This window comes from Pongo abelii, chromosome 9, assembly GCF_028885655.2.
Source record: "Pongo abelii isolate AG06213 chromosome 9, NHGRI_mPonAbe1-v2.0_pri, whole genome shotgun sequence".
NCBI lineage: Eukaryota > Metazoa > Chordata > Mammalia > Primates > Hominidae > Pongo > Pongo abelii.
This window is the reverse complement of record NC_071994.2, coordinates 21,275,072-21,300,396: the sequence shown is the minus strand read 5'-3', so window position 1 is coordinate 21,300,396 and position 25,325 is coordinate 21,275,072. Positions and strand designations below refer to the sequence as shown.

The window sequence follows — 25,325 nt, the reverse complement described above, 5'->3', positions numbered from 1 at the left end:
CCAAGACAAGTGACCAAAAAGAAGCACAGAATAAGATGGGGCACTATTCAGGTTGGGATCAGACAGCAAGAAGATGACATCTATACTGAACAATGATACACAGCAAACTGGAGTTAGAAACAAAGACAGAAGAGGGAGTGTGATCTAGACTGCTGGAACAGCTTGTGAAAAGCCCTGGAAATGACAGAGAATGCCTATGATTGCAGTGACACTGGTTTAGAGAGTGGTGCCAATTAATGCCACTAAATTGCAGACTAAATTACTAAATGCTTTCATCACTCTGTCCCAGGTCCAGGAAGGGTTCCAAGCATGGGCTCAACCTAGGGCCAAGTTGAAACAGACTGTTTTCCACCTGATAACCCCAAAGCTGCAGCTTGACTAAGCCATCTTAGCCCAAGAGGGTTCCACCTGGCGTCCCAGAAGAATGGGGACAGTGTCCTCCACATCTCTGAACTCTACCCAGAATCCAGTACAGTGCTTTGCACACACTGGATCTACTAAACAGACTAAAAGAAAATAAATTCATCTGATGGCATAATTACGATCTCAATTCAAGTCCCCCACATTCCGAGTCCTTACTCCCAAATCCTCTACTGCTCCATATTAGGGCACTCCTTCCCCATCCTTAGACTCTGCCACTTGGAATTACCAAGGATCTTCGCACAAAGAGAAGTATAGCTTCGTGGATAAAAGCAGAAATTTCGAAATCAGAATAATCTGGGTGAAATCCTGTTAGCAGCTTTATGATATTGAGTAAGTCACTCAACCTGCGGCACCCTCCGTTTTCTTCATCTGTAAAACGAAAACAACAGCAGCTTTTTCACTGGGGTTCGCTAAATGAATGTAACTGGGCTGAATTGAGAATAGTAAATGAGACCGTCTACGTAAGGAGACGATCATGTCTCTTGCCATATAAAGTGCACTTAATAAATGGCAGCTGTAGTAGAATGATGTAGATGGTGATGGTGACGATGTTGGTGATAATAGGAAGGTCAGCTGTCAGTCTTACAAGTCATTGGCTGTAGTCACAGCAACCCCTACCAGCCCAGGCAGCTTCTTCTAGAAGCAGGCTCTGAACAGGACGTATGTAAGAGATCCGCTGTCCCTCGAGACTTGGCCCACTCCCGGCACTCCGCGGACAGCCCCAGCCTGCGTCACTTGTCCGCTTGCCAGCTCCACCCGGGCGGACCCACACATGGTGGGAACGTGAGGGGGCGGGGCCTGTTCCGGCGCCTCTGGGCCAATCGCCGGGCGGGAGGCACTCAGCCAATGGCAGAGGGGCCCTGGGGGGCCTTTGGGCGGGGACTAAGGGAGAAGCTGCGGCGTCATAGGTCACTGGGCGGGCTATGGGCGGGGTCCACGTCGCCTACCGGGGCGGAGCGGGGGTGGCCAGAGGAGTCTGGACAGTCATGGCGGCGACTGTGGCGACGGCGGCAGCTGTGGCCCCGGCGCCAGCTCCCGGCACGGACGGCGCCTCTTCAGTGCACTGGTTCCGCAAAGGGCTGCGACTCCACGACAACCCGGCGCTGCTGGCGGCCGTGCGCGGGGCGCGCTGCGTGCGCTGCGTTTACATTCTCGACCCGTGGTTCGCGGCCTCCTCCTCAGTCGGGATCAACCGATGGAGGTGAGGGGACCCGGGGCGGGGTGGCGGGGACGCAGCCAGGACCCTGACCCTGGGGTGACCGGCAAACAGCACGATCCCCCCAACCCCGCCACGGCTGGAAGGCCAGAGGGGAGAAGCCGAGACCGGGGAAGTAATTCGTCATGGTTCTAAAGCGCCGGTGGGCCAGGGTTCAGCCTCTGACAAAGCGCGTTCGCACTGTTACCCCTTTGAGCCTCACAACTGCCTGTGGAACGGAGATCATGATCCCCGTTGTATAGATGAGACCCTTGAGCCCTGGAGACCCAAAGTCGACCTGCCCAAGGGCTTGTAGCCAGTGAGTGGCAGAACAGGGGCTCCTGGTCTAGGGCTCTTACGGTCTACTCAGGGAGGGGCGGAAGGAAGATACTGTAGTGTGAGGGCGGGACGGGTTTTTGCTCGCATTCTTCAAGTAAAGAGCCTATTGCTGGGCTCGGGGAGATCACTCCTAAGCCTCTGGCTCGTTTGAATCCGCCCTACCACTCATCCTGGCTACCCTGCACCCAGACCGTCCTGCCTCTAGGGGTGTCAAGTGACCCTGGCTTAGCATTAAATAAGGTCTTCTCCCTTATATTATAAATAAAGAAGCCAAAGGCGTCTTCAGGGGGAGTCGCTTTGTGTTAAAAGCTCTAGAGAATCCAGGGGATTCTCCAAAATGTTTTAAGCCCTGCTCTGGAGCTTTGACCTCGATAGAAAAATTTAAAAGAATCCAAAGTGTCATCCCGTCATCCTCTTGTCCTGGTTTTAAGAGGACAATTGAACCATTAGAGATGAGACTTTTATGAACTGTTGTGGTAAGGTTTGGGAGCAGGAAAGCCATGATATCAAGGGCCCCTCTGATGACCCCCCAGGAGATGGAGTCGACATGATCACGGAAAAAGATGAACAGGTCGTTAGTGTATTTTCACTGTAAACAGTATTCAAACTAAAGAGTTTTGAGACATAATGTACCCATCGCTCTTCAGAACACCTAGTGGCAGTCTCTCGGTTTGTTTGCATTGTTCTGGGGAATGTTTGCTTGTGGCCTTGTTGCATCGATGGACAGGGTTATTTCCAGGATACCGTGGCTCTCGGCACACCATTCTTTTCTCTCCAAGGTGTGTGCCCTGCTAAGAGAGTGAGTACTCCTAGCAGTGGGTCTGTTCAGTGTCCCCTCCTGCCCAGAAGGAACAACTAAAGAGTCCCGTGGAGAGTCTGCCCACAGTTTTCAGGCTGCCTTATTGCTCTGTCTCTGCTCCAGTTTTCTATAGATAGGAGGTTGGGTTTGACAAGCATCATCAAATGACCATCCCTAGTGCGGACATTAAGCCAAGCCTCAGACTTTGCCTTGCACCAGTCAGAGCCAGGCAAATGGAATCCGACTACCTTCTTATTACATTGTCACAGAGTTTCTTCTTTTATTGGGTTTTGGGGGACATTGCATAGTACTGCCTACTCTTTTTTGATAGGGAAGATTAAAAATCAACAATAAAATTCCTATTGATTAAATTCCAGTTTGCTAGGAACCAGGTGTTTATGGATTTTTGTGGGTCATCGTTTTGTGATCGTGCTATCAATCTAGTGAAGAAGAAAAGGAATGTGGCTCAGATGCCTGAGTCAAATCCTGAAGTCAGAGGCTGTGTAGGAATGCAGATATTAATTGATTACTTAATGAGTGCCTAATATCTGCCAGGTACTGCTCTAGATGTTGCTAGGGATACAGCAGTGAATAAGCAGATGTGTCTGTGCTCCAGAACTCCTGGAGCCTACATTTTATTGAAGGAAGACCAGCAAACAACCATAATGTAGTGAAACGAAGTGCCATGAGAAACATAAAATAAGGGGACAGACTAGAGCAGTGGTTCTCAATCTTGGCTGCTGTGCACTGGAATCCCATAAGGGTCTTTAAAAGATACCTGGGCCCCTTTCCCCCAATTCTATTTTTTTTTTTTTTTTTTGAGACGGAGTTTTGTTCTTGTTGCCTAGGCTAGAGTACAATGGCACAGTCTGGACTCACTGCAACCTCCGCCTCCTGGGTTCAAGCAATTCTCCTGCCTCAGTCTCCCAAGTAGCCAGGATTACAGGCGGCCATCACCACACCTGGCTAATTTTTTTTTTTGTATTTTTAGTAGAGACAGGATTTTACCATGTTGGCTAGGCTGGTCTCAAACTCCTGACTTCAGGTGATCTGCCTGCCTTGGTCTCCCAAACTGCTGGGATTACAGGGCGTGAGCCACTGTGCCCAGCCCCTTTCCCCCAGTTCTGTTAGAATTGTTCTGGGTTATGGCCTGGGCATTAAGGTTTTGGGGTTTTTTGTTTTGTTTTGTTTTTTGTTTTTTTTTTTTTTTTTTTGAAACGGGGTCCTGCTCAAGTGACAACCCAAGCTGAAATGCAGTGGCATGATCATAGCTCACTGCAGCCTTGACCTCCTGGGCTCAGCGATCCTCCTGCCTCAGCCTCCCAAGTAGCTGGGACTGCAGGCATGCACCACCATGCCTGGCTAATTTTTGTATTTTTTGTAGAGATGGGGTTTCACCATGTTCTCCAGGCTGGTCTTGAACTCCTGGGCTTAAGCAATCACCTGCCTCAACCTCCCAAAGTGCTGTGATTGCAAGTGTGAGCCACTGTGGCCGGCCTTGGGCATTAAGGTTTTTAAAGCTCTTATTGCAGCAAAGCTTGAGAAGCACTGGACTAGAGAACCTCAGTCCTGAGACGGGCAACCTAGGAAGTATGTTGCAGTGCATTGGCAGGAAGTCTAATTAATGTTGGCATTCAGAAGAAAGAGATGAAGTAACACAAACAGATTGAATATGATAACTGCTCCTGGGCCTGGAAACAGACACACTCCTACCACCTCCACCATTCTGCTTGCTTCCTGGATCAGTTGAAGGTAGAGCTGCATTCTCTTTTGTGCACAAAGTTGGGGATAGAGGGGAGGGCTGGAGCCAGCCATATCTTGACATGACTGTAGTATGTGTAATCATCCCGTGGTTGTTTCTGGATTCCAAGAGTAGTCTAAGAGAATTGTGCTGCAGCATAACATCCTAGCTCTGCAACTGCTTAAGTTGCCTCTCAGAAGCCTCCCTAGGAAGGGCAAGGGACCATCTGCAAGGAGGGGAGGACCCAAAATCTGTGACTCTATTTACCTCCTGCTCCTTCTACACTGACTCCCGCACAATGTTTTTCTGCAGATGAAATCAGATTAAAATAACTATGAATGGCACTAAGAGTAAAAAAGGACAGAGAAATGCAACCAAGAAATACACGTACTGATTAGCAAGAAGCAGCCTAGCATAGTCCTTGCCTTGGTGATGGTGGAAAGTTTATGGGCTAATTGTAGCTATATGAGCCTCAGGACTTTTTTTTTTTTCCAAGTGCTACTTGGCTAAGCCCTTTCGCCTTTTACCCAGCCTCACCTTCCCCAAATTTGCTGCATCTAGAAGGAGGTACTGCAGCAAGAAGATAAAGAAAAGGAAGATGTGAGCAGTTCCTAGATTTTAAAATGGCCGCTGTGGTTTTTCATTACCTTTCTCTCCCCACTGCAACTTGGGTAGGTGTCAGCAACAGTTCCTCTTCCACTTTATTTAAATCATTTTGTACCCGGCTCTGTGCTGCGCCTCTTTCAGGAGCTTCTGGGACAGAGGGAATTTGTAGAAATAAAATATGCTCCTTCTCAGCCCATTTCTCTCAGAATTGGTAAATGAGGTAAACTGGGAACTTCCCAGGATGCCCCATGAGAACAAGTGTGTCTCTCTTCCCAGATGCTGAGAGCTGAACACTGTTGGACTGTTGGGAAGTGGATTGAGAACTATAGTCTACTGGCAGGGAAACAGGAGCTTCTCTGAGCTATTCACATTGGTACCTGAGAGAAGCACTTTACCGTTCTGCTGCCAAGGAAATGTTTCTGTTTGCCAAAGGGGATAAAAACCTTCATCTTTCTCTTTGAAATTAGGAAAGAATAAATATATTTTTAAAATAATAAGAATTTAATATTTAAGTATTTCTAAATATCACTCAGATACTTAGAAATAAATCCCTGCCAGAGATTGTGAGTTTAGGTTATCCTTTTCCATGGGGCTTAAGCTCTCTTAATTACTTAGGAAAAATTAATTTCTATTAATATCCTATGTAGCCAATCTGTGCCAGCCAATGGTATCATCATTGTTGTTAGATAACCTTGCCTTGAAGCACAGGAACTTGGTCAAGGACAGCCTGGACCCAAAAGAATTCACTGTTATCCTCCCTCCCCCTATTAACAACAAATAAATAAAATATTCCTCAACACAGGATCAGCCATTGCTAGAGAAGGCCTTCCCTAAATATGAGTACTTAATCAAAGGATCTGCTTGTTTTATTCTAAAAGGCTAGCCTTGTAGAGTCCCTGAGTTATAGTGTCCTCTCTGTATTTTTGGAAATCCCAGTCTGGTTTTCTCCAGTTCTGCCTGCCTCTGGCTCCAGAGCACTTACATAATAATGTAATTCAGTTGCACATGTTGTCTAATCCAAAGGGTAAGCTTTGCTCTCCCAGGACCATGTGCTCTGAATTTTGGCCATGTGAGCTCAGCTAAGAGCTGCCAAGGGTGAAGTGCCAGCCCCCAACACCACCACCTCCAATGCCCAGGCCAGTTTCCTTCAGACTCCCCTCATTGGAGTACAGAGAAATTGGAGTAAAGAGGAGGGTTCTAAGGGACCACAGAAGGCCCAAGGTTCTCTCTGGTGAAAGAATGCATATACCTGCCCACTGAGCCTTTGCCCAGTCGCAGCACTGCTCCAAATGTGATGGACAGCTGTCACCTGGCAGGCCTCAAAGGTAGTACCCTAGTGGTGGCTTCTCATTCTCTGCATTCTCTGGCTGCCTGGAGTCTGGAGATATTGGGGACCCTCCTCACATCTCTGCCTGTTGCCTCCGTGTGGTGGCTGTCCTGAGCCCTCCCTTCCCGGGTTGACTCGGGCGGGAAGTTGGAAGAAGCAGAGCATTTCTAGCAGGCCAAAGGGGAGGCAGAAATATGGATGCCCAAGAGAGAAAGTTTAGTACAAACAAACTAGAAGCAAAGAAAGGCAACTTGTAACAGAGGCTAGAAGTAAAGTTCAGTTTTCTAGAGTAGTGCTTGTGAAACTTTAATATGCAAATGAATCACCAGGGGATCTTGCTAAAATACAGATGCTAATTTTGGAGGTCTGGGTTAGAGCCTGAGATTCTGCATTTCAACAGACTCCTGGGTGTTTCACAGCCAATGCTGCTGATTGTCAGACCACACTCAGAGGAGGAAAGATCTGGCAGCAGAGGTGTTGCTGGCCTTTGAGTTGGCCTGCGGTGCTCCCTGATGGCTGAGCCCTGGGCAGCACAGCCTCAGTGCTCTGTTGAGAGGCAGTGGCTGGCTAAAAACGAACATGTCAAGCCTGACAGATTGCCTGGGTTTGAATTCTGGCCACTTATTAGGTATATGATGTTGGACAAGTTTCATAATCTCTCTATGCCTCAGTTCCCTCATCTATAAAATGGGAATGATAATAGTACCTACTTGATTGGGCTGTTTGAGAATTAAATGAGATAATGCATGTGAAACAAGTAGAATAGTGCCTGTCATTGTAAATGCTTATTAAATGTTAGTCATTGCCATTATTATCATTATTTTTATTTAGTTGCTGGGTTCAGAGTTGGGCCTTCTACCAGCCTCACATCTCTGCTTCCTGCTATAAACTTCTCTTGTGAAAGAAGAAAAGGGCTCTCATAGGATTAGCTGTACTTTAGAGATGCTACGAGGAATCTCTCCTTTTAGTAAATGAGGTCTAAAAATAAAGTTCTATAGAAGGCAGATTGCTACATGTTCTGGAACCTAGATTTCATGTGCATTCCAACCTTATTTATAGCTTCAAATCAAAGTCCTATGCAGCCTGGTGGACTGTGAAGGAAAAGGCCCCCAAAGTGCACGGCAAGGACACTCCTGGGAGCTGCAGATGGAGGACCCTGTGTCCTGGGGTTATGGAATTTAAATCACTGCTCCTAGCCCTAGGCATTCTACCTGGCAGGGTCCAGGTTTCAGATGGCATGAGACCATTTGCATTGGTTTCTCTTCTTTTCCTTCCAGAAGAGTGGTGAGGCTTGGGGGAGGCCAACACAAGTGACGCACTTGCAGCTCCCTGTTCCTTTTCTGGAGGTGTCAATTTTTCAAAAACAGAAATTCACAGAGGTGGAGCTTTTGGTTTGCATAAAGCAGCATTCAACCTGTTAGTCTTCCATCCCAACCTCTCAGAGAGTCTTCCTCATGCTCTTTTGCAAACATGATGCTTTGAGCCGAGCCCAGGGCTCAGCCCATGCTAGAATGTGGGTCGGTGGCATTGGCCGTAGGAATGTGTCAAGTTGTGTATGTCAGAGGCAGCAGTGGGGGCTGGTTCTAGTTGGCAGCCTGGAAATAGTCACTGCTTCTGTAAGCCTCCAGTAGTCAGGGAATGTGACTGTGACGTGCCATTCCTATTGTTGACAGAGAATAATGCTGGGGATGGGTGGAGACCCAAGGGGTAGACAGCAGGTGCCTCAGAGGTATCTGTGACATATGCAGATTGACCTGTGGGTTCCTTAAGAAGAAGATAAGAATGCCAGTGGATTACCTGTAGTCACATTGCTATTAGAGAAAAGGATTCCAAACTCCTGAGGGCTTGCAGAATCTCAGCCCTTGGAGCAGAGTTGGTGTGCAACTAGAAATCTTTAGAAATGGGACACAGAGCCCGGCACGGTGGCTCACACCTGTAATCCCAGCACTTTGGATGGCTGAGGAGGGCGGATCACTTGAGGTCAGGAGTTCAAGACCAACCTGGCCAACATGGTGAAACCCCATCTCTACTAAAAATATTGTTTAAAAAATTAATTGGATGTGGTGCACATACCTGTAACCCCAGCTACTCGGAAAGCTGAGGCAGGAGAATCGCTTGAACCTGGGATGGAGAGGTTGCAGTGAGCCGAGATCACACCACTGCACTCCAGCCTGGGCGACAGAGTGAGACTCTGTCTCAAAAAGTAAATAAATAAATAAAAAAGGGCACAGAGAGGAAAATGTGGGTTTCAGAGTGACCACCCTAGGTTCCTGAATCCCCAGCTTTGTCACTTAACAGCTATGGTCTTAGGCAAATTAATTCACTTCTGAGTGTCTCAGTTTCCTCATGTGTAAAATAAGGATGGTACTATTTCCTTCAAAATAGTTGAGAGAATTAAATGCAGAAATGCACTTAAAAAGCATGACAGAACCAAAATCCCATTGATAACCTTGGTTGCCTCTGGGGAGGGAGGGAGGGGAAAACCCTTTTTACTGTGTACCGCTTTGTCACTGGAATTTTGAGCCACATGAATAGTTTATCTGGTTATAATGTTAATTTAATTTAAAAATAAAACGCTGACGGCACTCAGCAAATGTTAATTTCCTTTCCCTTTCCCCTGGTGATTCAGGTCTCCTGCTGAAGTTCTTGCCTATCTGCGGTCTTCCCCACCCCCACCCCCACCCCCACAAAAATGTGAAGATAGCTATTGAGAAGTACCTTTTAAGGCCTTCTCCCTCTTCGGATGAGAACCTGATCACCAGAGCCCTGGAGAGGCCTGGAGAGTGAGCCACCTGCCAAACAAAGCTCTGGGAACTAGGGACCCATTGCAGGCTGTGAGGCTGTGGCAGCAGAAATACGCATGGCCCAAAGCATGCATGCAGAAAGTCAACTAGTCTTTTCCCCCAGAGTAAGGAGGATTTTCCCAGCTATGGCAGTCTGGTCCTCTGCTAAGAGGACCTTAATGCTTCATACCACAGTATTTCACTGGCTTTTCAGATGGCTCCCATGTGAGTCTCACAACAACCTCGTGCTGGGCAGATACTTATATCTAGCCCTAGAGACTGCGAGGGAGTAAGTGACTTGCCTCTGATCACACAGAAACACCACACTAGGAACAGCTCACATTTATCTCGTGATGTCTGTGTGCCAGGCACAGTGCTAAATATTTTTCACACATTATTCAATTTTCTTTTCTTAGCAATTTTATGAGATGGGTACTAACATCAGCTTCACATTACCGGCGAGAAAACAGGCAAAGAGGTTAGGTTATTGCTTGAAGTCACACAGCTAGTAAGTGGCAAGGCCAGGGTTTGAAGCAGAGCAGCACTGATCCACTAGCACATCCCTCCTGGGCTGGAACCCGGGCCTCTCCAGCCCTAGTGATCATGAGGCTGCCTGTTGGGCATAAACAGCGAACCAGTTTCTCCCTGCTTTGTTAGGAAAGAGAGCCACTCTTCATGATGTTATCACTAACAAGGCCTGTGTGGACTCTGCAGGTTCCTACTTCAGTCTCTGGAAGATTTGGACACAAGTTTAAGGAAACTGAACTCCCGCCTGTTTGTAGTCCGGGGACAGCCAGCTGACGTGTTCCCAAGGCTGTTCAAGGTAAGCGTGCAGAGCCCCAGAGAAGACAGTGAGATTCTGTCCCTGAGGATTTCCCCACAGCCTGAGTGAGATGATATTCCGACTGAGGGAATGGAAACATCAGGGCTGGTCTGGCTGTTGCTGCTAGAGAAGTTGGGAGCAAAGGCAGCCAGTTAGCTTGCTCTTGGAATGGAAACTGTGTTAAGGAAAAAAATTCTGGGAAACCAGTGTCTTGTTGGAAAGCTCTCAGCTCAGTCCAGACATAGGATGTGGTAAGTCATTCCACTGCGGATGCCACTGGCTTCCTTCAGTGTTTTCTTGGCTCAAGCCGGCCAGATTTATTAGGGTTCCTTCTAGGCCAAGACTTTGAGGGTGGGGTTTCATGTCTAGCAAGGTACGTTTCCCATCTTGCTTTGCTCTGCTTATTGGGAAAAGTCAGCCTTTCTGCCGGGCGAGGTGGCTCACACCTGTAATCCCAGCACTTTGGGAGGCCGAGGCAGGCGGATCACGAGGTCAGGAGATCGAGGCCATCCTGGCTAACACGGTGAAACCCCGTCTCTACTAAAAATACAAAAAAATTAGCCGGGCATGGTGGCCAGCGCCTGTAGTCCCAGCTACTCGAGAGGCTGAGGCAGGAGAATGACGTGAACCCAGGAGGCGGAGCTTGCAGTGAGCTGAGATTGCGCCACTGCACTCCAGCCTGGGCGACAGAGCGAGACTCCGTCTCAAAAAAAAAAAAAAAAAAAAAAGGTCAGCCTTTCTGAGGAAGCTTTCTTGTTTCCCATGGGGTAAATGATTGATAGAAATCTTCATTTTGGTGCCACATAGGTTTCTGTTTGCAGTAACAGGGCCAGTCCACTTTTCCCTCAATCCCTTTAAAAAGTATATTCTAAGGCCCACATAGAAGCACAGGAACTCATGGACAGAGGGCTCTGGGACAGAGTGCCATCACCCTCAGCAGCACACAATGATTGTCATGCCCCTCCCCACCCTAACTCTGAGACAAAAGGAAAAGTCATGTCAAGGCAAACAGCTTAGTGAATACATCATCCTTCAGTTCCCTTCCCCGCACCCCCACACATAATTGTGCATACATGTACAAATCACACAGTGCTAGTAATTGCCCACATTCATTGAGGGCTGCCTATGAGTCAAGCGCTGTTCCCAGTGCTTGTTTACATCAACCGAGTTCTTCCTCACAGCAGGCTTAAGAGGTGGCTATGGCTATCCCGATTTACAGGAGAGGAAACAATAATTGGTTGTGAAGTTAATAAGTGACGATCTTGGATTCTGACTCTAGAGCTGTATCCTTACCCACCATACCATATAAATACATTTGCCTCCCTTCTCCCCTCGACATTGCCCTTTTTCTCCCCCAGCAACTCAGAGGCCAACCCACTTATATCCCAGAGATATAGCTAGGTCATCCATTCAGTCATTTAATGTATTTTTATTGAGCTTCTGCTAGGTACTAGGCCCCATACTAGGTATAAGGGTAATGATGATGAGTGAGACAACATGGTTTCTGCTCTGAGAGTTCACACTAATAGGGGAAACAGGCAAGTGTATCATTGTCATATAATACATGCTGCAGTGGAAAAAAGACAAGGTGCAGAAGAATTATATTGAAGGAGGAGGTCAAGAAGGCTTCTTGGAGAAAATGTCATTTAATAATATTTTTATCGTTCACAGGTTACAATGAGTATTCAATGATGTAATCTATATGAACTATAAGCATGGTACCCGGCATATAGCAAGGGCTCAATCAATGTTTAATGCTGATATCCTCGAATGAGGGATAACCGGCCCTGCTAAGGACCCAGTCCCTGGGCAGGGCTGAGTCAGGACCAGACCAGCCTGTGCATGGCCAGGACATTTGCCCCTGTGGTTCAGAGCTTTCAGAGACTGTGACCAGAGACTTTGGAGAATGTGTTTTTCTTCTTGCAAGTTGCATGCTCTAGGGCTTTCTGTGGGTTGTCTGTACAACCATTCACTGGGCCAGCTTGCTATGAGATCTAGAAATTCCTACCAGAAATGACTAAAGGCTTAGGAAAGAACTTCCTCCTTTTCGACATGCAGCCCCTCTGGTCAGTTTCCTCTGACCGCCAGACTAAGGATCGCTTCCCCTTTCCTAACTCTCTCAGGGCTGGAACCTATTAGTTCTGTTTGCTATTGGCCTCAGGAGTGTTGCTGTGGAAACAATTAAGACACTTCACATAGCACAACTCTGCCAAGAAAACTAGGCCACAAGTCTGCAGGGCTGTGAGAAGCTCTGGGAAAAGCTTGCTGAGCAGGCGGAAGGCTGTGGTCCTGTCCCACCCGTGAGTCAGTGCCACTCTCTGGGACTGGGGGTTTCCCAGGAGCATTGTATTTATGGCCTCCTGCCGCATTCTCCTACCTCAAGGACACAGCAAGTGCACAAGGCTGCCTACCTCTCTCCCAACTCCACTGTTGCTGTGCTGTTGGCTTCGCCACGCTGCCTGCCCTCCTCAAACTTTCTGAACCTCAGCTTGTTTGCTTTCCAAATCAAATCCCTGTTCCTAGTTTGTTCTGCTGCCCATCAGACAGGTCTCTAGACTAGCTCTGTTCTCTCCCAGGAGGGAACTGAGAGTCCAGCTTCTCCCTCCTCCCCAAACACAGTGTTGAGCCTAACAGATCCTCTCTCCACAGGAATGGGGAGTGACCCGCTTGACCTTTGAATATGACTCTGAACCCTTTGGGAAAGAACGGGATGCAGCCATCATGAAGATGGCCAAGGAGGCTGGTGTGGAAGTAGTAACCGAGAATTCTCATACCCTCTATGACCTGGACAGGTAAGAGATGGGGCCCAGGGATCAGGTTACCAATTGTGAGAGTTAGTAATTTGGGCCCTTGCTGAGCGGAACTCAGAGAGGTTCAGCATTAGGGCCACCTGACCCAGGAGGCATGGCATCTTCTAGAAGCTGGAGGAGAATAGGCCAGAGTCAGGTCCTGTAGAACAGGTCACAAAGAGTTTTACCCCATTGGGGTGGCAGAGAGGCTTGTTAGGCCCAAGGCATGGAAGCAGTGAGGACCCACACTCAGAGTATTTACAAGTCTGCTCCTAGTATGCCCGAGTCCCACCTGTGCCTCATACTCCCACTTCCATCCTGCTCAGCAGCTGCCCTCTGACCTCAGTGGACCCTGTCTGTTACCCTCCAACAGACCTCTGTTCACACAGGTCCACTTTTTGTACCTAAGATGAGTTCCCAGGCTGGGCATGCTGGCTCATGCCTGTAATCCCAGCACTTTGAGAGGCCAGAGTGAGAGGATTGCATGAGTCCAGGAGTTCAAGATCAGCCTGGGCAACATAGTGAGACCCCCGTCTCTACTAAAAATAAATATATTAGCCATGCATGGTGGCACATGCCTGTAGTCCCAGTTACTGAAGAGGCTGAGGTTGGAGGATCACTTGAGCCCAGGGGCTTGAGGCTGCCATGAGCTGTGATCATGCCACATCACTCCAGCCTGGGTGACAGGGCAAGATCCTGTGTCAAAAAAAAAAAAAAAAAAGAGTTCCCCAGGTTCTATGACTATCTGGGTTTCCAGGCCATGTTGCTTGGTGGCGGGGAGGGCTCTAGAGATCCCTGCAGGGAGCTGCTAACTACAGAGGAGCCTCCTCCCCTGGTGACAGCCTCTGTGCTTTCAGAGATTCTAGGAGGAAATCCTCTCCTCCCCTTCCCTGCCATGCCAGAGCTGTCACCCTCCTGCTGCTGCTGCTGTTGCTGCTGCTGCTGTTGCTGCTGCTGCCAAGCCAGCAGCCGCCGCCACTCCCCACCCCCACTTCCCAACCCAGTGCTGGCTGCCAAGAAGCCAGGTCACATAGCTGTGCACGTGAGCCGGGCCCTCAGGAGGAGAGACTGGGTGTGGAGATCCTCCTCCTGCTGCATGCCAGAGGAGGGGGAGGCACAGCAGAGGCAGCAGCCGACCATATATCTCCACTAATGTGGGGAGAGCAAACTGAGAAATGAACTCACCCAGCCAGATGGGCCTTGCGTAAGCTACTTCTTGGCCAAGAAGAGCCCCGGGAATGTGGCTCCATACCATCCCAATTCATCCTTATATAAACAGCCTCCATTCTCTTCTTCGCCCTCTGATACTCTTTCCTTCTTGCATAAATGCAGTTATGTTTTCCCTGGTCATGAAAAATACTTTGTAAACTACAAGACACTCTTTAAGTATCAGTTGTGGCTATGAACTCTAGCCCCAGTCTCTGAATTTGGGAGGATAAGTTGTCCTCCACCTCTCTGTTCAATGTTCTAATAAATGGAGGCTAAGAAGGGGATGATTTTCCAAGAACATGTCTGCTATTCCTTATGATGTTAGAGTTAAAAAAAAAAAACATATCTTGAGCTCTTATCAAAGAACTTTCTCCAGGGCTTACACGGGTGGTAGAGGCCTATGGGGATTCCCGTAGCTTGGACAGATAGGCCAAGTGCCAAGCAGGCTAGTAGGGATTTTTCTGTGATTAGAGATTTGGTCAGTCTCTGTCTTTAGACGGCTCTGCGTCAACACCAGGGAGCCCGGAATTGAGTCCCAGCTCTGGCCCCTGCCTTGCTCCATTACTGAGGCACCTGCTTCAGCTCTCTGGGCTTTATTTTCCCTCTCGGTAAAATGGAGATGCGGCCTCCCTTGCCCCCTCCTTTCCACTCAGGCGTGGGACCTATGAGTGGATGAGGAAAGCCACCCTCAAAGCCTTCAGAGTCTGGGTTCTTTTTTGGGTGAGCAGGGACCCACATCACAGGGCCTTGTGGGTAACACTAGCTGTGCTTTGGGCTCCCCAGGATCATTGAGCTGAATGGGCAGAAGCCACCCCTTACATACAAGCGCTTTCAGGCCATCATCAGCCGCATGGAGCTGCCCAAGAAGCCAGTGGGCTCGGTGACCAGCCAGCAGATGGAGAGCTGCAGGGCCGAGATCCAGGAGAACCACGACGAGACCTACGGCGTGCCCTCCCTGGAGGAGCTGGGTGCGTACTTCCTGCCCAGAGCCACTTGTGCTGGTGCCTGCTTTTGTGTAAAGAAATTATTTGTCAAAGTAATGCATGTCATTATAGAAAGGTTAGAAAGCACAGGAAAACAAAAATGGAAATGGCAGTCACTATTACTCCACCACCCAGAGGTAACCACAATTAATTTTAAACTATGTCCTTCTAGTATTTGTTCTGTTCACACTCATACATGTAATCTTCTGTTTCTGGTTCTAGATCGTGCCTCTATTTTTGTACTAACCTCTCACAGACAATACAGGCACTGCCTGGTGCTGGTGTCCGTGGGCTTCTGAGTAACAGGATAGCTAGTATTGCTTCTGTTGGAAGCAGGGAATCTGTCAGCCTCTCAGGTTACTAACTATACTCTTTCACCCCTCTCTCTTTCTTACCTTTTTTTTTTTCTTTTTGAGATGGAGTCTGGCTCTGTTGCCCAGTCTGGAGTGCAGTGGCACAGTCTTGGCTCACTGCAACCTCCACCTCCTGGGTTGAAGCAATTCTGCTGCCCCAGCCTCCTGAGTAGCTGGGACTACAGGCACCTGCCATCACGCCCAGCTAATATTTGTATTTTTAGTAGAGACGGGGTTTCACCATGTTGGCCAGGCTGGTCTTGAACTGGTGACCTCGAGTGATCCACCCACATTGGCCTCCCAAAGTGCTGGGATTACAGACATGAGCCACCCCTCCAGTCTTTTGATCTGAACAAAGCTATTAGCCTTTTTCACCTGAAAACCACAGTTGTTACCAGCTAATCTGAAAAGGCAGGAGATCCAGGATTGTTCTCATCTACCTGGAGCGATGAGGGTGCAGGGGAAAGCAGAGAAAATAGTGACTGTGGGAAGAGAACCAAGTTGACCTAGAAAACGCTAAAACTTTAAGGATTATCTCACCCCCAGTAGCACCGAGACACTGTGGTTCAGTTCTCATAAAGTTTAAATAACAGAACAGCCATGCCGGGCTATCACTGAAATGGTCAAACCTCCTGTCTTGTGACCTTTCCTTTCTCTTCAGGGTTCCCCACTGAAGGACTTGGTCCAGCTGTCTGGCAGGGAGGAGAGACAGAAGCTCTGGCCCGCCTGGATAAGCACTTGGAACGGAAGGTATGGGCTGTTTCTGAGACACAGAGCTGCAGATACTGATATCCACACAGCAGGGGATACAGGTCATGTCCATGTCCTTTAGTCCCTCTTAGCTCACACTGGTTGGAAAATGAAAAATCCTCCTATCCTCCTGATGGCCATAACAACAGCAACACTAACAGCAACTACCATTTAGAGAGTACTTACCATGTGCTGGTCACTAGGCTCAGCATTTCTGGGTTAAGCACCTGCTGGCATTTCTTTTAATCTTTCCAACAGCCCTACAAGGTAGGTACTAAGCTGTTCATTCTACAGATTACAAAATTGAGGCTTAGAGAGATTAAGTAACTTGCCTGAGGTCACAAAGTTAGTAATTACAGGTTGAGTATCCCTTATCCAAAGTGCTTGGGACCAAAAGTGTTTCAGATTTTAGATTCTTGAATTAGGAATGCTCACCTTATAACACAGTAAGACCTTGTTCTATGTTATTCTAAAGCTATGTCGGATTGCTTTTCTTTCATCTGTGGGCAGGTTCTCCCTACTAAGAGGATATCTGGTTAGTAAAATCTATAAGATTATTTTGTGTTGATGTGTCTCCGCACCTTTTTGCTGGAACTCTTTCAGCGTGTTAATTTCCATTTGCTTGGACACAGAGCAAATGGCCCACCTCCCAGTGCAGTGAGAACTGGGGAGGAAAGAAGCCCAGGCCTCAGAGGCACAGTGTCACCAAGTCCTCACTCCCCTGCAGCTAGAGGAGCAGAGAAAGTTCTCATGTCCCAGAACAGTCAGCTCCTAGTTTCCTGCCCCCTGCAGCTGGTTTATAAAATCTCAGCTTTTTCTATGCCTGCTAAGATGGCTAGGTATTTTGCCCAGCAGCCAGATGATGATGATAATAGAACAAGGAGGCCAAGGCAAATCTACTTGGGAAGAATGTTCTCCAGCCCTGGAGGTGTCCAGTCAACAGTGAAGGCCCACAGCCTCGATGTTTCTACCTGGTTGTTTCGTTCAGCCTGGGACGAAAGCAAGCCCCACAGACTTAAAGGATGAGACCAGCTATCTCTGTCCACATCAAAAGGTTCACCTAGAGATTCTTGGGCCCAGTTTGAAGACAAAGGTTGGGCCAAGGGGCAGAAGGGTGGAGATGACAAATGGGATTGCAGGAGTAGAATAAGGCTTAAACCTGTAAAGAGCTATCATCTGTGGTTAGTTTTTATCAGCTGGAGAAAATTTTGTAGAGGGATGTCCCTTAGGTCACCGACAGGAGCTCCTTTTCCACATACCCCCAGCGGGCCCCTTCTCTCAAGGGCCCTTACGCCATGGACACATTCAGACTCAGTGGTGGCCAGAGGAAATACTGTGTCCTGCACATCTGGGAGAACAGATGGTGCTAGAGATACAGGAGTTGAATCTGATTTCAGGATGTTTATTTTAGCTTCCTTCAGTTCTCCACATCTGAAGGGAGCACCTACTCGTGCCAGTTTAGCAATACTAGATAGAAGAAGGTATGTGCCTCTTTTCCGAAAGCATCAGGAAAAGTCCCAAGGCATGTTTTCATTGGCCTGGTTTGGGTCATGTGACTGTCCCTGACTCAATGACTGTGGCCAGGTATAGGAGGTGGTGCTTTCCCTGGCCAGACTTGCATCATGAGTCCACTCCCAGAACTGGAAGGTAGGTTTAGCTCTGCTTTATCCACTCGGACTAGGATCAGGGAAGGCTGGTTCTCCACAGGAATATGAGATGCTGTTACTGAAAAGCAGAGGAAGCTACATGATCTTTACCACTGGGTTACTCAATAATAGATGAGGGCAAGCGTCTCTCTATGAAAGTATTCTGATTATTAAATTAAAAAGGAATGATAGAATTTGAATATCACCATTTTGTAACCCTCAATGATGATGCATTATGTATTGGTGACAGCTGACACCATAGAAGGAGGCAAGCATTATGTGCCCCCTGTAGTCTTGTCAAAGGGATCAAACCTGAGTCCAGTCCAGTTTCTGGTACCAGCCACCAATGTGCAGGTGATACACAGGACATAGCACTTGTTGAACTGCACCATGAGTATACAGTCAGCAAAATCCAGACTGTGGGAATCTTGGCAAGTCAGATAGCCTGGGTTCTTTCCCAGAAAAATGAAAAGGAAAAGAAAAAAATGGCAGGAAATGTGCAGATTAAAAGAAAATTAAATAACATATTAAAGTTTTTTTTAAGGCCAGGCACAGTGACTCACACCTGTAATCTCAGCACTTTGGGAGGCCAAAGCAGGAGGATCTCTTGAACCTAGAAGTTCAAAACCAGCCTGGGCAACATGACAAGCCCTCATCTCTAAATAAAAACAAATTAGCTGGGTGTGGCAGCATGTGCCTGTAGTGCCAACTACTTGGGAGGCTGAGGTGGGAGAATCACTTAAGCCCAGGAAGTTGTGCCACTGCACTCCTGCCTGGGTGACAGAGAGTGGGGTCTCAGAAATAAAAGAAAAAGAATCCCAGCACTTTGGGAGGCCGAGGCAAGTGGAGCACTTGAAGTCAGGAGTTGGAGACCAGCCTGGCCAACATGGTGAAACCTCATCTCTACTAAAAATACAAAAACTAGTTAGGCATGGTGGCAAGTGCCTGTAATCCCAGCTACTTGGGAGGTTGAGGCATGAGAATTGCTTGAACCTGGGAGGCGGAGGTTGCAGTGAAACGAGATCATGCCACTGCACTCCAGCCTGGTTGACAGAATGAGACTCTGTCTCAAAAAAAAAAAAAAAAAAAAAACTGAGTAGCTGGGATTACAGGCTCGCACCACCATACCTGGCTAATTGTTGTCTTTTTAGTAGAGACGGGGTTTCACCATGTTGGGCTGACTGGTCTCAAACTCCTGACCGCAAGTGATCCTCCTGCCTCAGCCTCCCAAAGTGCTGGAATTACAGGCATGAGCCACCACACCTGGGCAGAAATAAAGTTTTTTAAATGGCCAAGACTAAATTGTAACACCTAGGAATGCACATTTGGGTAAAAAAAAGAAGCTACTTAAACACAAAGAATAACTGTGAAAAGATAAAGTCCTTCCTTTCAAACATATTTTGCCAAAATAGAAAAATGTAAACATTTCAGAAATGCAGAACGTGTTTGTTATAAAAGCTGAGGTAGGGGGTTGCATATACTGGGGGGCAGGAGGGAACTATTCCTGGGATGAGTACATAGACTTTTGGGGTGGCTGTCAAAGCTCTGTTTCCCGAACCTTGGTGGCGATTGCATGGATGTTTGCCTTAGAATAATTCATTAAGTCACACATTTGTGTGATTTTCTGTATCCAAATTTCATTTAAAATAAAAATATTTTAAAAGTTGGGGGCTAGCAAGGGTGTGTGCACGCAAAAATACCTAGTGTCTGTTAGAAGTGCTTAACCTGATACCACAGGGGTTACCTGCAGAGGAGGAAGCCTTGAGGTTGCGACTTGAAGGAAGAGTCTCAGTTAACCAGGTGAAGGTGAGGGAAAGGAAGACAGTGGTCCAGAGGCAGCTGCTTGTGCAGAGGCAAAGGCCAGTGAGAGCAGATGCGTAAAGAAGAGGGGCAGCAGGAGGCAGAGGGTACAGTGAGCCGAGATCACACCACTGCACTCCACCCTGACCCTGTCTCAAAAAAAAGGGGCAAGAGACAGAGCTGGAAAGGCCTGGGTGCTGGGGAGCCACAGAAGCTTTCATGAAGGTTTGGGCTCTGTCCTCAGAGCAACAGGAAGCCCACTGTGTACATTATCCTGAGCAACAGGCATTACATCACTCTGGTCCCAGCGTGGAGAATGAGTTAGCGGGGGATGGGAGTGGACGCAGGGAGGCCAGTCAGGAGGCTGCCACAGTTGTCCAGTCTAGATATGACCTTAGCCTGAACCAGGTTGGTGGCAGCAGGGAATGGAAAGAAAAGGACAGATTTGGGAAATATTTGGGCAGTAGAATTGACAGGACTTGGTGAGAGGACAAAGGTGATGGCTAGGATTGTGCCTTGGGCAGCTAGGTAGCTAGCAGTGTATTATCTGAGGTAGGAAGGCCAATGGAAGGGTGGGTTTAAAGAAAAGGGCACATCTCCCTTGAGCTGCCTGAGAGGCAGCCAAGTAGAGGTTTCTAGCAGGCAGCTGGGTGAAGCAACCTGGGCTAGAGCTATGGATGTGGTGATTGTCTGCAAAGGGGTAGAACTGGGAGCCATGGGCCTGGATGAGCTTGCGGAGGCACATAGTTGAGTAGAGAACCTAGAGCTGAGCCCTGGGTGCCCACATTTAAGGGAGAGGTAGAGGAGGTGGAGCTGGTGAAAGACCAAGAGCGCCAGGCAGCTGGGAGATACCAGGAGATGTGGAGTCACAGAGGCCAAGGAATCAAGAGGATAAGACAGCACAGTCGGCAGGTACAGCGCTGCTGAGAGATCCCAAAATACAAGGACAGAAAGTGCCTGCAGGACTCAGTGGCACAGAAGTCACAGGAGACTCTTGTGGGAACCAGCCTTGTGGTCAAGGAAGAAACCAGGACGGGGTTGGCAAGAAATTGGAGGTAGGGGAGGGGAAATGCAGAGAGGCGGGCTGTGAAGGAGGAAAAACGACCCAAGTCTACAGGGTTGCCAGAAGCCTTTTGTTTTTATTTTGTTGTCTTTGTAAAGAGGAGAAACGAGATTATTTTCTCAGTGTTTTGGGAGTGAAGACTATAGAAAGAAAGAGGTTGAAAATGCAAGAGAAGGAAGAGGGGGGCTTCCAGAGCAGCCGGAGGCCTTGGCCTTGGGCAGGGTCACAGGAGGGGAGGAGAAAGAGGGGTAGGTGTGGGTGCAGGTGAGTTTGTAGATTTAGTGGCTAAAAGCAGAGGTGTTTCCCACCTGATGGCTTCCATTTCCAGGGAAGTGTGGAGCAGGAGGCCTGAAGAGAGTCAAGGTTGTGAAACAGTATCATGGAGAGGAGGAGAGGATGTTGGGAGTTAAGAAAGTGAAAATAGGCCGGGTGCAGTGGTTCACGTCTATAATCCCAGCACTTTGGGAGGCCGAGGTGGGCGGATAACCTGAGGTCAGGAGTTCAAGATCAGCCTGGCCAACATGGTGAAACCCCGTCTCTACTAAAAATACAAAAATTAGCAAGACGCGGTGTTGCACACCTGTAATCCTAGCTACTCTGGAGGCTGAAGCTGGAGAATAGCTTGAACCCGGGAGGCGGAGGTTGCAGTGAGCCAAGATCGCGCCACTGCACTCCAGACTGGGCGACAAAGCAACACTCCATCTTAAAAAAAAAAAAAGAAAAAAGAAAAAGTTGTTATTTGATGTATTGGAAAGAGAATAGAATCTGGAGTCAGAAGACAAGTTCACCCCAAGCCCTGTCTCTTACCATCTCAGTAACCCCCAAGAGAGTCATAGAACCCTTTGGACTTAGCTTCCTTATTTTCAAAAGGAGGTAGTGATAAATGGTGCTTCAGAGGATTGTTAAGATCAAGTGAGACCAGGCGTGATGGCTCATGCCTGTAATCCCAACACTTTGGGAGGCTGAGGTGAGTGGATCACCTGAGGTCAGGAATTCAAGACCAGCCTGGCCAACATGGTGAAACCCCATGTCTACTAAAAATGCAAAAATTAGCCAGGCATGGTGGCAGGTGCCTAGAATCCCAGCTACTCGGGAGGCTAAAGAGAGTCAAAGTTGTGAAACAGTATCATGAAGAGGAGGAGAGGATATTGGGAGTTAAGAAAGTGAAAATAGGCCGGGCACAGTGGCTCACACCTGTAATCCCAGCACTTTGGGAGGCCGAGGTGGGCTATCAGGAGAATCCCTTGAACCCGGGAGGTGGAGGTTGCGGTGAGCCGAGATCGTGCCACTGCACTCCAGCCTGGGCGACAAAAGCAAAACTCTGTCTCAAAAAAGAAAAATAAATAAATAAAAAAAGTCGTGAGAGACTGCATGGAACAGCAAGTCAGGAAAGTAAAGTCCTATGCCAGCAACCAGTGATGATAAAAACATGACCAGTAATGTTATATGACACATGGCCCCAGAAATGAATGATTCCACTGGTCCCCAGGAATGGATTGGAAGTTTCCTCCTTCCCCAGCTGCTGTTGAACAATAGTGCGAAGTCCCTGGTGTCCGTGATACAACCTCAGGGCCGCTAGTGACTGGAGAAGGGACTGAGACATTCTTTTCTGTAAAATAGAAGCCGTGTTTCCTGCTGTATAATTAGAGAGTTCATTCAGTGCTTTCAGAATTCTTTCATATCTCATTGTAATCCAAAGAAGATTGGAAATTTTGTTCTTATTTAATAGATACATAGCTGAGGGAAGTAATAACGTATTCACAGTCACCCCACAAATTAAAGAGCAAGTCAGAGAATGACATAGACTCGTTGTTTGGTCTGATGGTGGTTCCGTCTCAAAATCGGCTGGACAAGCACAGTGTTCCATGGCTCCATGGCTGGCTGTTCTGTGACCCTAGGCAGATTCCTTAACCACCCAATGCCTCCATTTTTTCCTCTGTAACATCCAAGCCTTTCCTTTTGCCACCTTCTCTTTCTGCTGTAGGCCTGGGTTGCCAACTATGAGAGACCCCGAATGAACGCCAACTCCCTCCTGGCCAGCCCCACGGGCCTCAGCCCCTACCTGCGCTTTGGTTGTCTCTCCTGCCGCCTCTTCTACTACCGCCTGTGGGACCTGTATAAAAAGGTAAGGGGGACATACCTGCCCACATTGCAGCTAAGGCCTGCAGCCAGGCCTTTTGGGCTTGTCAGTCACCCTAAAAAAGGCACTGGTGGGTGGGGGTTGGGCTGTGGCCCCTGGAAGGGCCTAAGTGTGTGCGGATAGTCTGGAGGAGGAGAGAAGACTCAGTATCCAAGAGGGCAGAGCCAAGCACAGAGTGAACTGCCCACCAGAATGAAGCCCAGACCATCATGTAGAGCAGAAGGACAGGCAGAAAAGCAGGCCTCAGGTGTGACCCTAGAGGTGGCATATCCTCTGGCAGCTGGTGGACAGGGTCGAGGTCCCCAGGGTGAGAGGCATGGAGTGGGTGAGGCTGGAGCCCGTCTGAAGTGGAAGAACATAGCTGCCCCCTCTGGGGTTGTGTCCACAGCATTCAAAAGGGGAGTCCAGGAACAGCAGTTGCCCATCAGTGATGGAGGGAGTGGTCTGGAGGGGCTGCACACAGGGCTGTGCTATACAGAAGACAAGAAGCAAATAAGCCTGTGTTAACTGTCCCCAGAAGGAGAGAGGGCAACACAGTCAACATTCAGAGGGATCACCTCATCTTGTGCCTATGTTTTTTGTTTCTGTTGTTTATTTAAGAGACAAAGTCTAGCTCTGTTACCCAGGCTAGAGTGTAGTGTGGCCTGATCACAGCTCACTGAAACCTCAGACTCCTGGGCTCAAACAATCCCTCTGCCTCAGCCTCCAAGTAGAGCTAATTTTTAACATTCTTTGTAGAGATAGGGTCTTGCTATGTTGCCCAGGCTGGTCTCAAACTCCTGGGCACAAGCAGTTGTCCTGCCTTGGCCTCCCACAGTGCTGGGATTACAGCCGTGAGCCACCATGCCTAGCCATTGTGTCTACGTTTGTTTTTTTGTTTGTTTTTGAGACAGGATCTCATTCTGTCACCCAGGCTGGAGTACAGTGGTATGATCACAGCTCACTGCAGCCACAACCTTTCAGGCTCAGGTGATCCTCCTACCTCAGCCTCCCCGGTAGCTGGGACTATAGGTGCATGCCACCACACCTGGCTAATTTTTTGTATTTTTTGTAGAAACTAGGTTTCGCCATGTTGCCCAGGCTGATCTCAAACTCCTGGGCTCAGGCCATCCACCCACCTCAACCTCTCAAAGTGACAGATGCGAGCCACCACACCTGGCTGTATCTAGGTTTTTAAATGTTATCTCCTCATCCTTGCCATTATTGAGATTTTGTGGCATGGGATAGCTTTGCCAGTTTGGTGAGTAATCTTGTGACTTTAGGGAAGTCATTATTTGCTTGGAGGTCTGATTTCTTAATTACCTTATGGCCCCAGATCCAGGCTGTGTGTATAACTGATTCAATCAAAATCTAGACTGAGCATTTTTCATGTGTGCTGATAGGAAAATTCCTTTTGACTTTCTAGAAGGTGGAGCCAAACAGGGAACTCTTGAGGACAAGGAACATGACCAGCCTTGGGAAGTTTGAATCCTAGTGCAGAGTCCTGTGGTGAGGCCCCTTCCCACTGCCTGGCCCTCTGTAGCTTTCTTCTTGCTCAGAGCAGTGGCACAGTGCAGGCAGGGCCTGGGTGTTTCACGTGCAGGCACGCTGTGCCACTTCTAGGGGATAGTCCCTCCACATCTGGGAGCTGAGCCACCAGGTCTTTGGAGGGCCCAGATTCCTTTGTAGAAGAGACCTGAGAGGCACCATGCTAAGAGCTGGGCGAGTGTTTGTATCCATGTGCCACCCCTACCTCTCAGGTGAAGCGGAACAGCACACCTCCCCTCTCCCTATTTGGGCAACTCCTATGGCGAGAGTTCTTCTACACGGCAGCTACCAACAACCCCAGGTTTGACCGCATGGAGGGGAACCCCATCTGCATCCAGATCCCCTGGGACCGCAATCCTGAGGCCCTGGCCAAGTGGGCTGAGGGCAAGACAGGATTCCCTTGGATCGATGCCATCATGACCCAACTGAGGCAGGAGGGCTGGATCCACCACCTGGCCCGGCACGCCGTGGCCTGCTTCCTGACTCGCGGGGACCTCTGGGTCAGCTGGGAGAGCGGGGTCCGGGTGAGTGCTTTCTCAGCAAAAGCTGGCCTGTACCCTCTGGTCAGGGCTATCAAAGGGCAGCCCCCTTCTGGGCTGAGGGATGGGGTGGGATTTCTGGGTCCGGGAGATCCCCTCCAGATCCTCTGTGGCTTGCCTTCAGTGGAAGGGTTTTGGCTCCTGGGGGCACTGTGGTGACTTGGGAAAAAACATGGCTGCATGTCCCCAAGGAGGCTGATCATCCCCTCCCCTATCTAGGTATTTGATGAGCTGCTCCTGGATGCAGATTTCAGTGTGAATGCAGGCAGCTGGATGTGGCTCTCGTGCAGTGCTTTCTTCCAGCAGTTCTTCCACTGCTACTGCCCTGTGGGCTTTGGCCGCCGCACGGACCCCAGTGGAGACTACATCAGGTGAGGATGCAGACCAGGCTCTCTGGCCTCTGACCACTGTGGCCTCCTACTAGGATGGGATACCCTGGGCCTTTTGAAGGAGGGTCTAGGTATGCTGACAAGTCATCTGGTGTATCTTA

General features: G+C 48.7%; 1 protein-coding gene across 2 annotated transcripts in view; it reads left to right on the top strand.

The window, feature by feature from the left end:
- Positions 1–262: 262 nt before the first annotated feature.
- Positions 263–25,325, top strand: part of CRY2 (cryptochrome circadian regulator 2) — a 53,002-nt gene continuing 27,939 nt past the window's right edge. For both annotated transcript variants that reach the window (XM_054524437.1, XM_002821831.5), the window contains exons 1-8: positions 263–1,624; positions 9,928–10,036; positions 12,686–12,828; positions 14,818–15,002; positions 16,032–16,120; positions 22,614–22,754; positions 24,509–24,820; positions 25,055–25,206. In XM_054524437.1, coding sequence (XP_054380412.1) covers positions 1,347–1,624; positions 9,928–10,036; positions 12,686–12,828; positions 14,818–15,002; positions 16,032–16,120; positions 22,614–22,754; positions 24,509–24,820; positions 25,055–25,206 — 1,409 coding nt within the window. In that variant the 5' untranslated portion in view covers positions 263–1,346. The remainder of the gene's footprint in view (positions 1,625–9,927; positions 10,037–12,685; positions 12,829–14,817; positions 15,003–16,031; positions 16,121–22,613; positions 22,755–24,508; positions 24,821–25,054; positions 25,207–25,325) is intronic.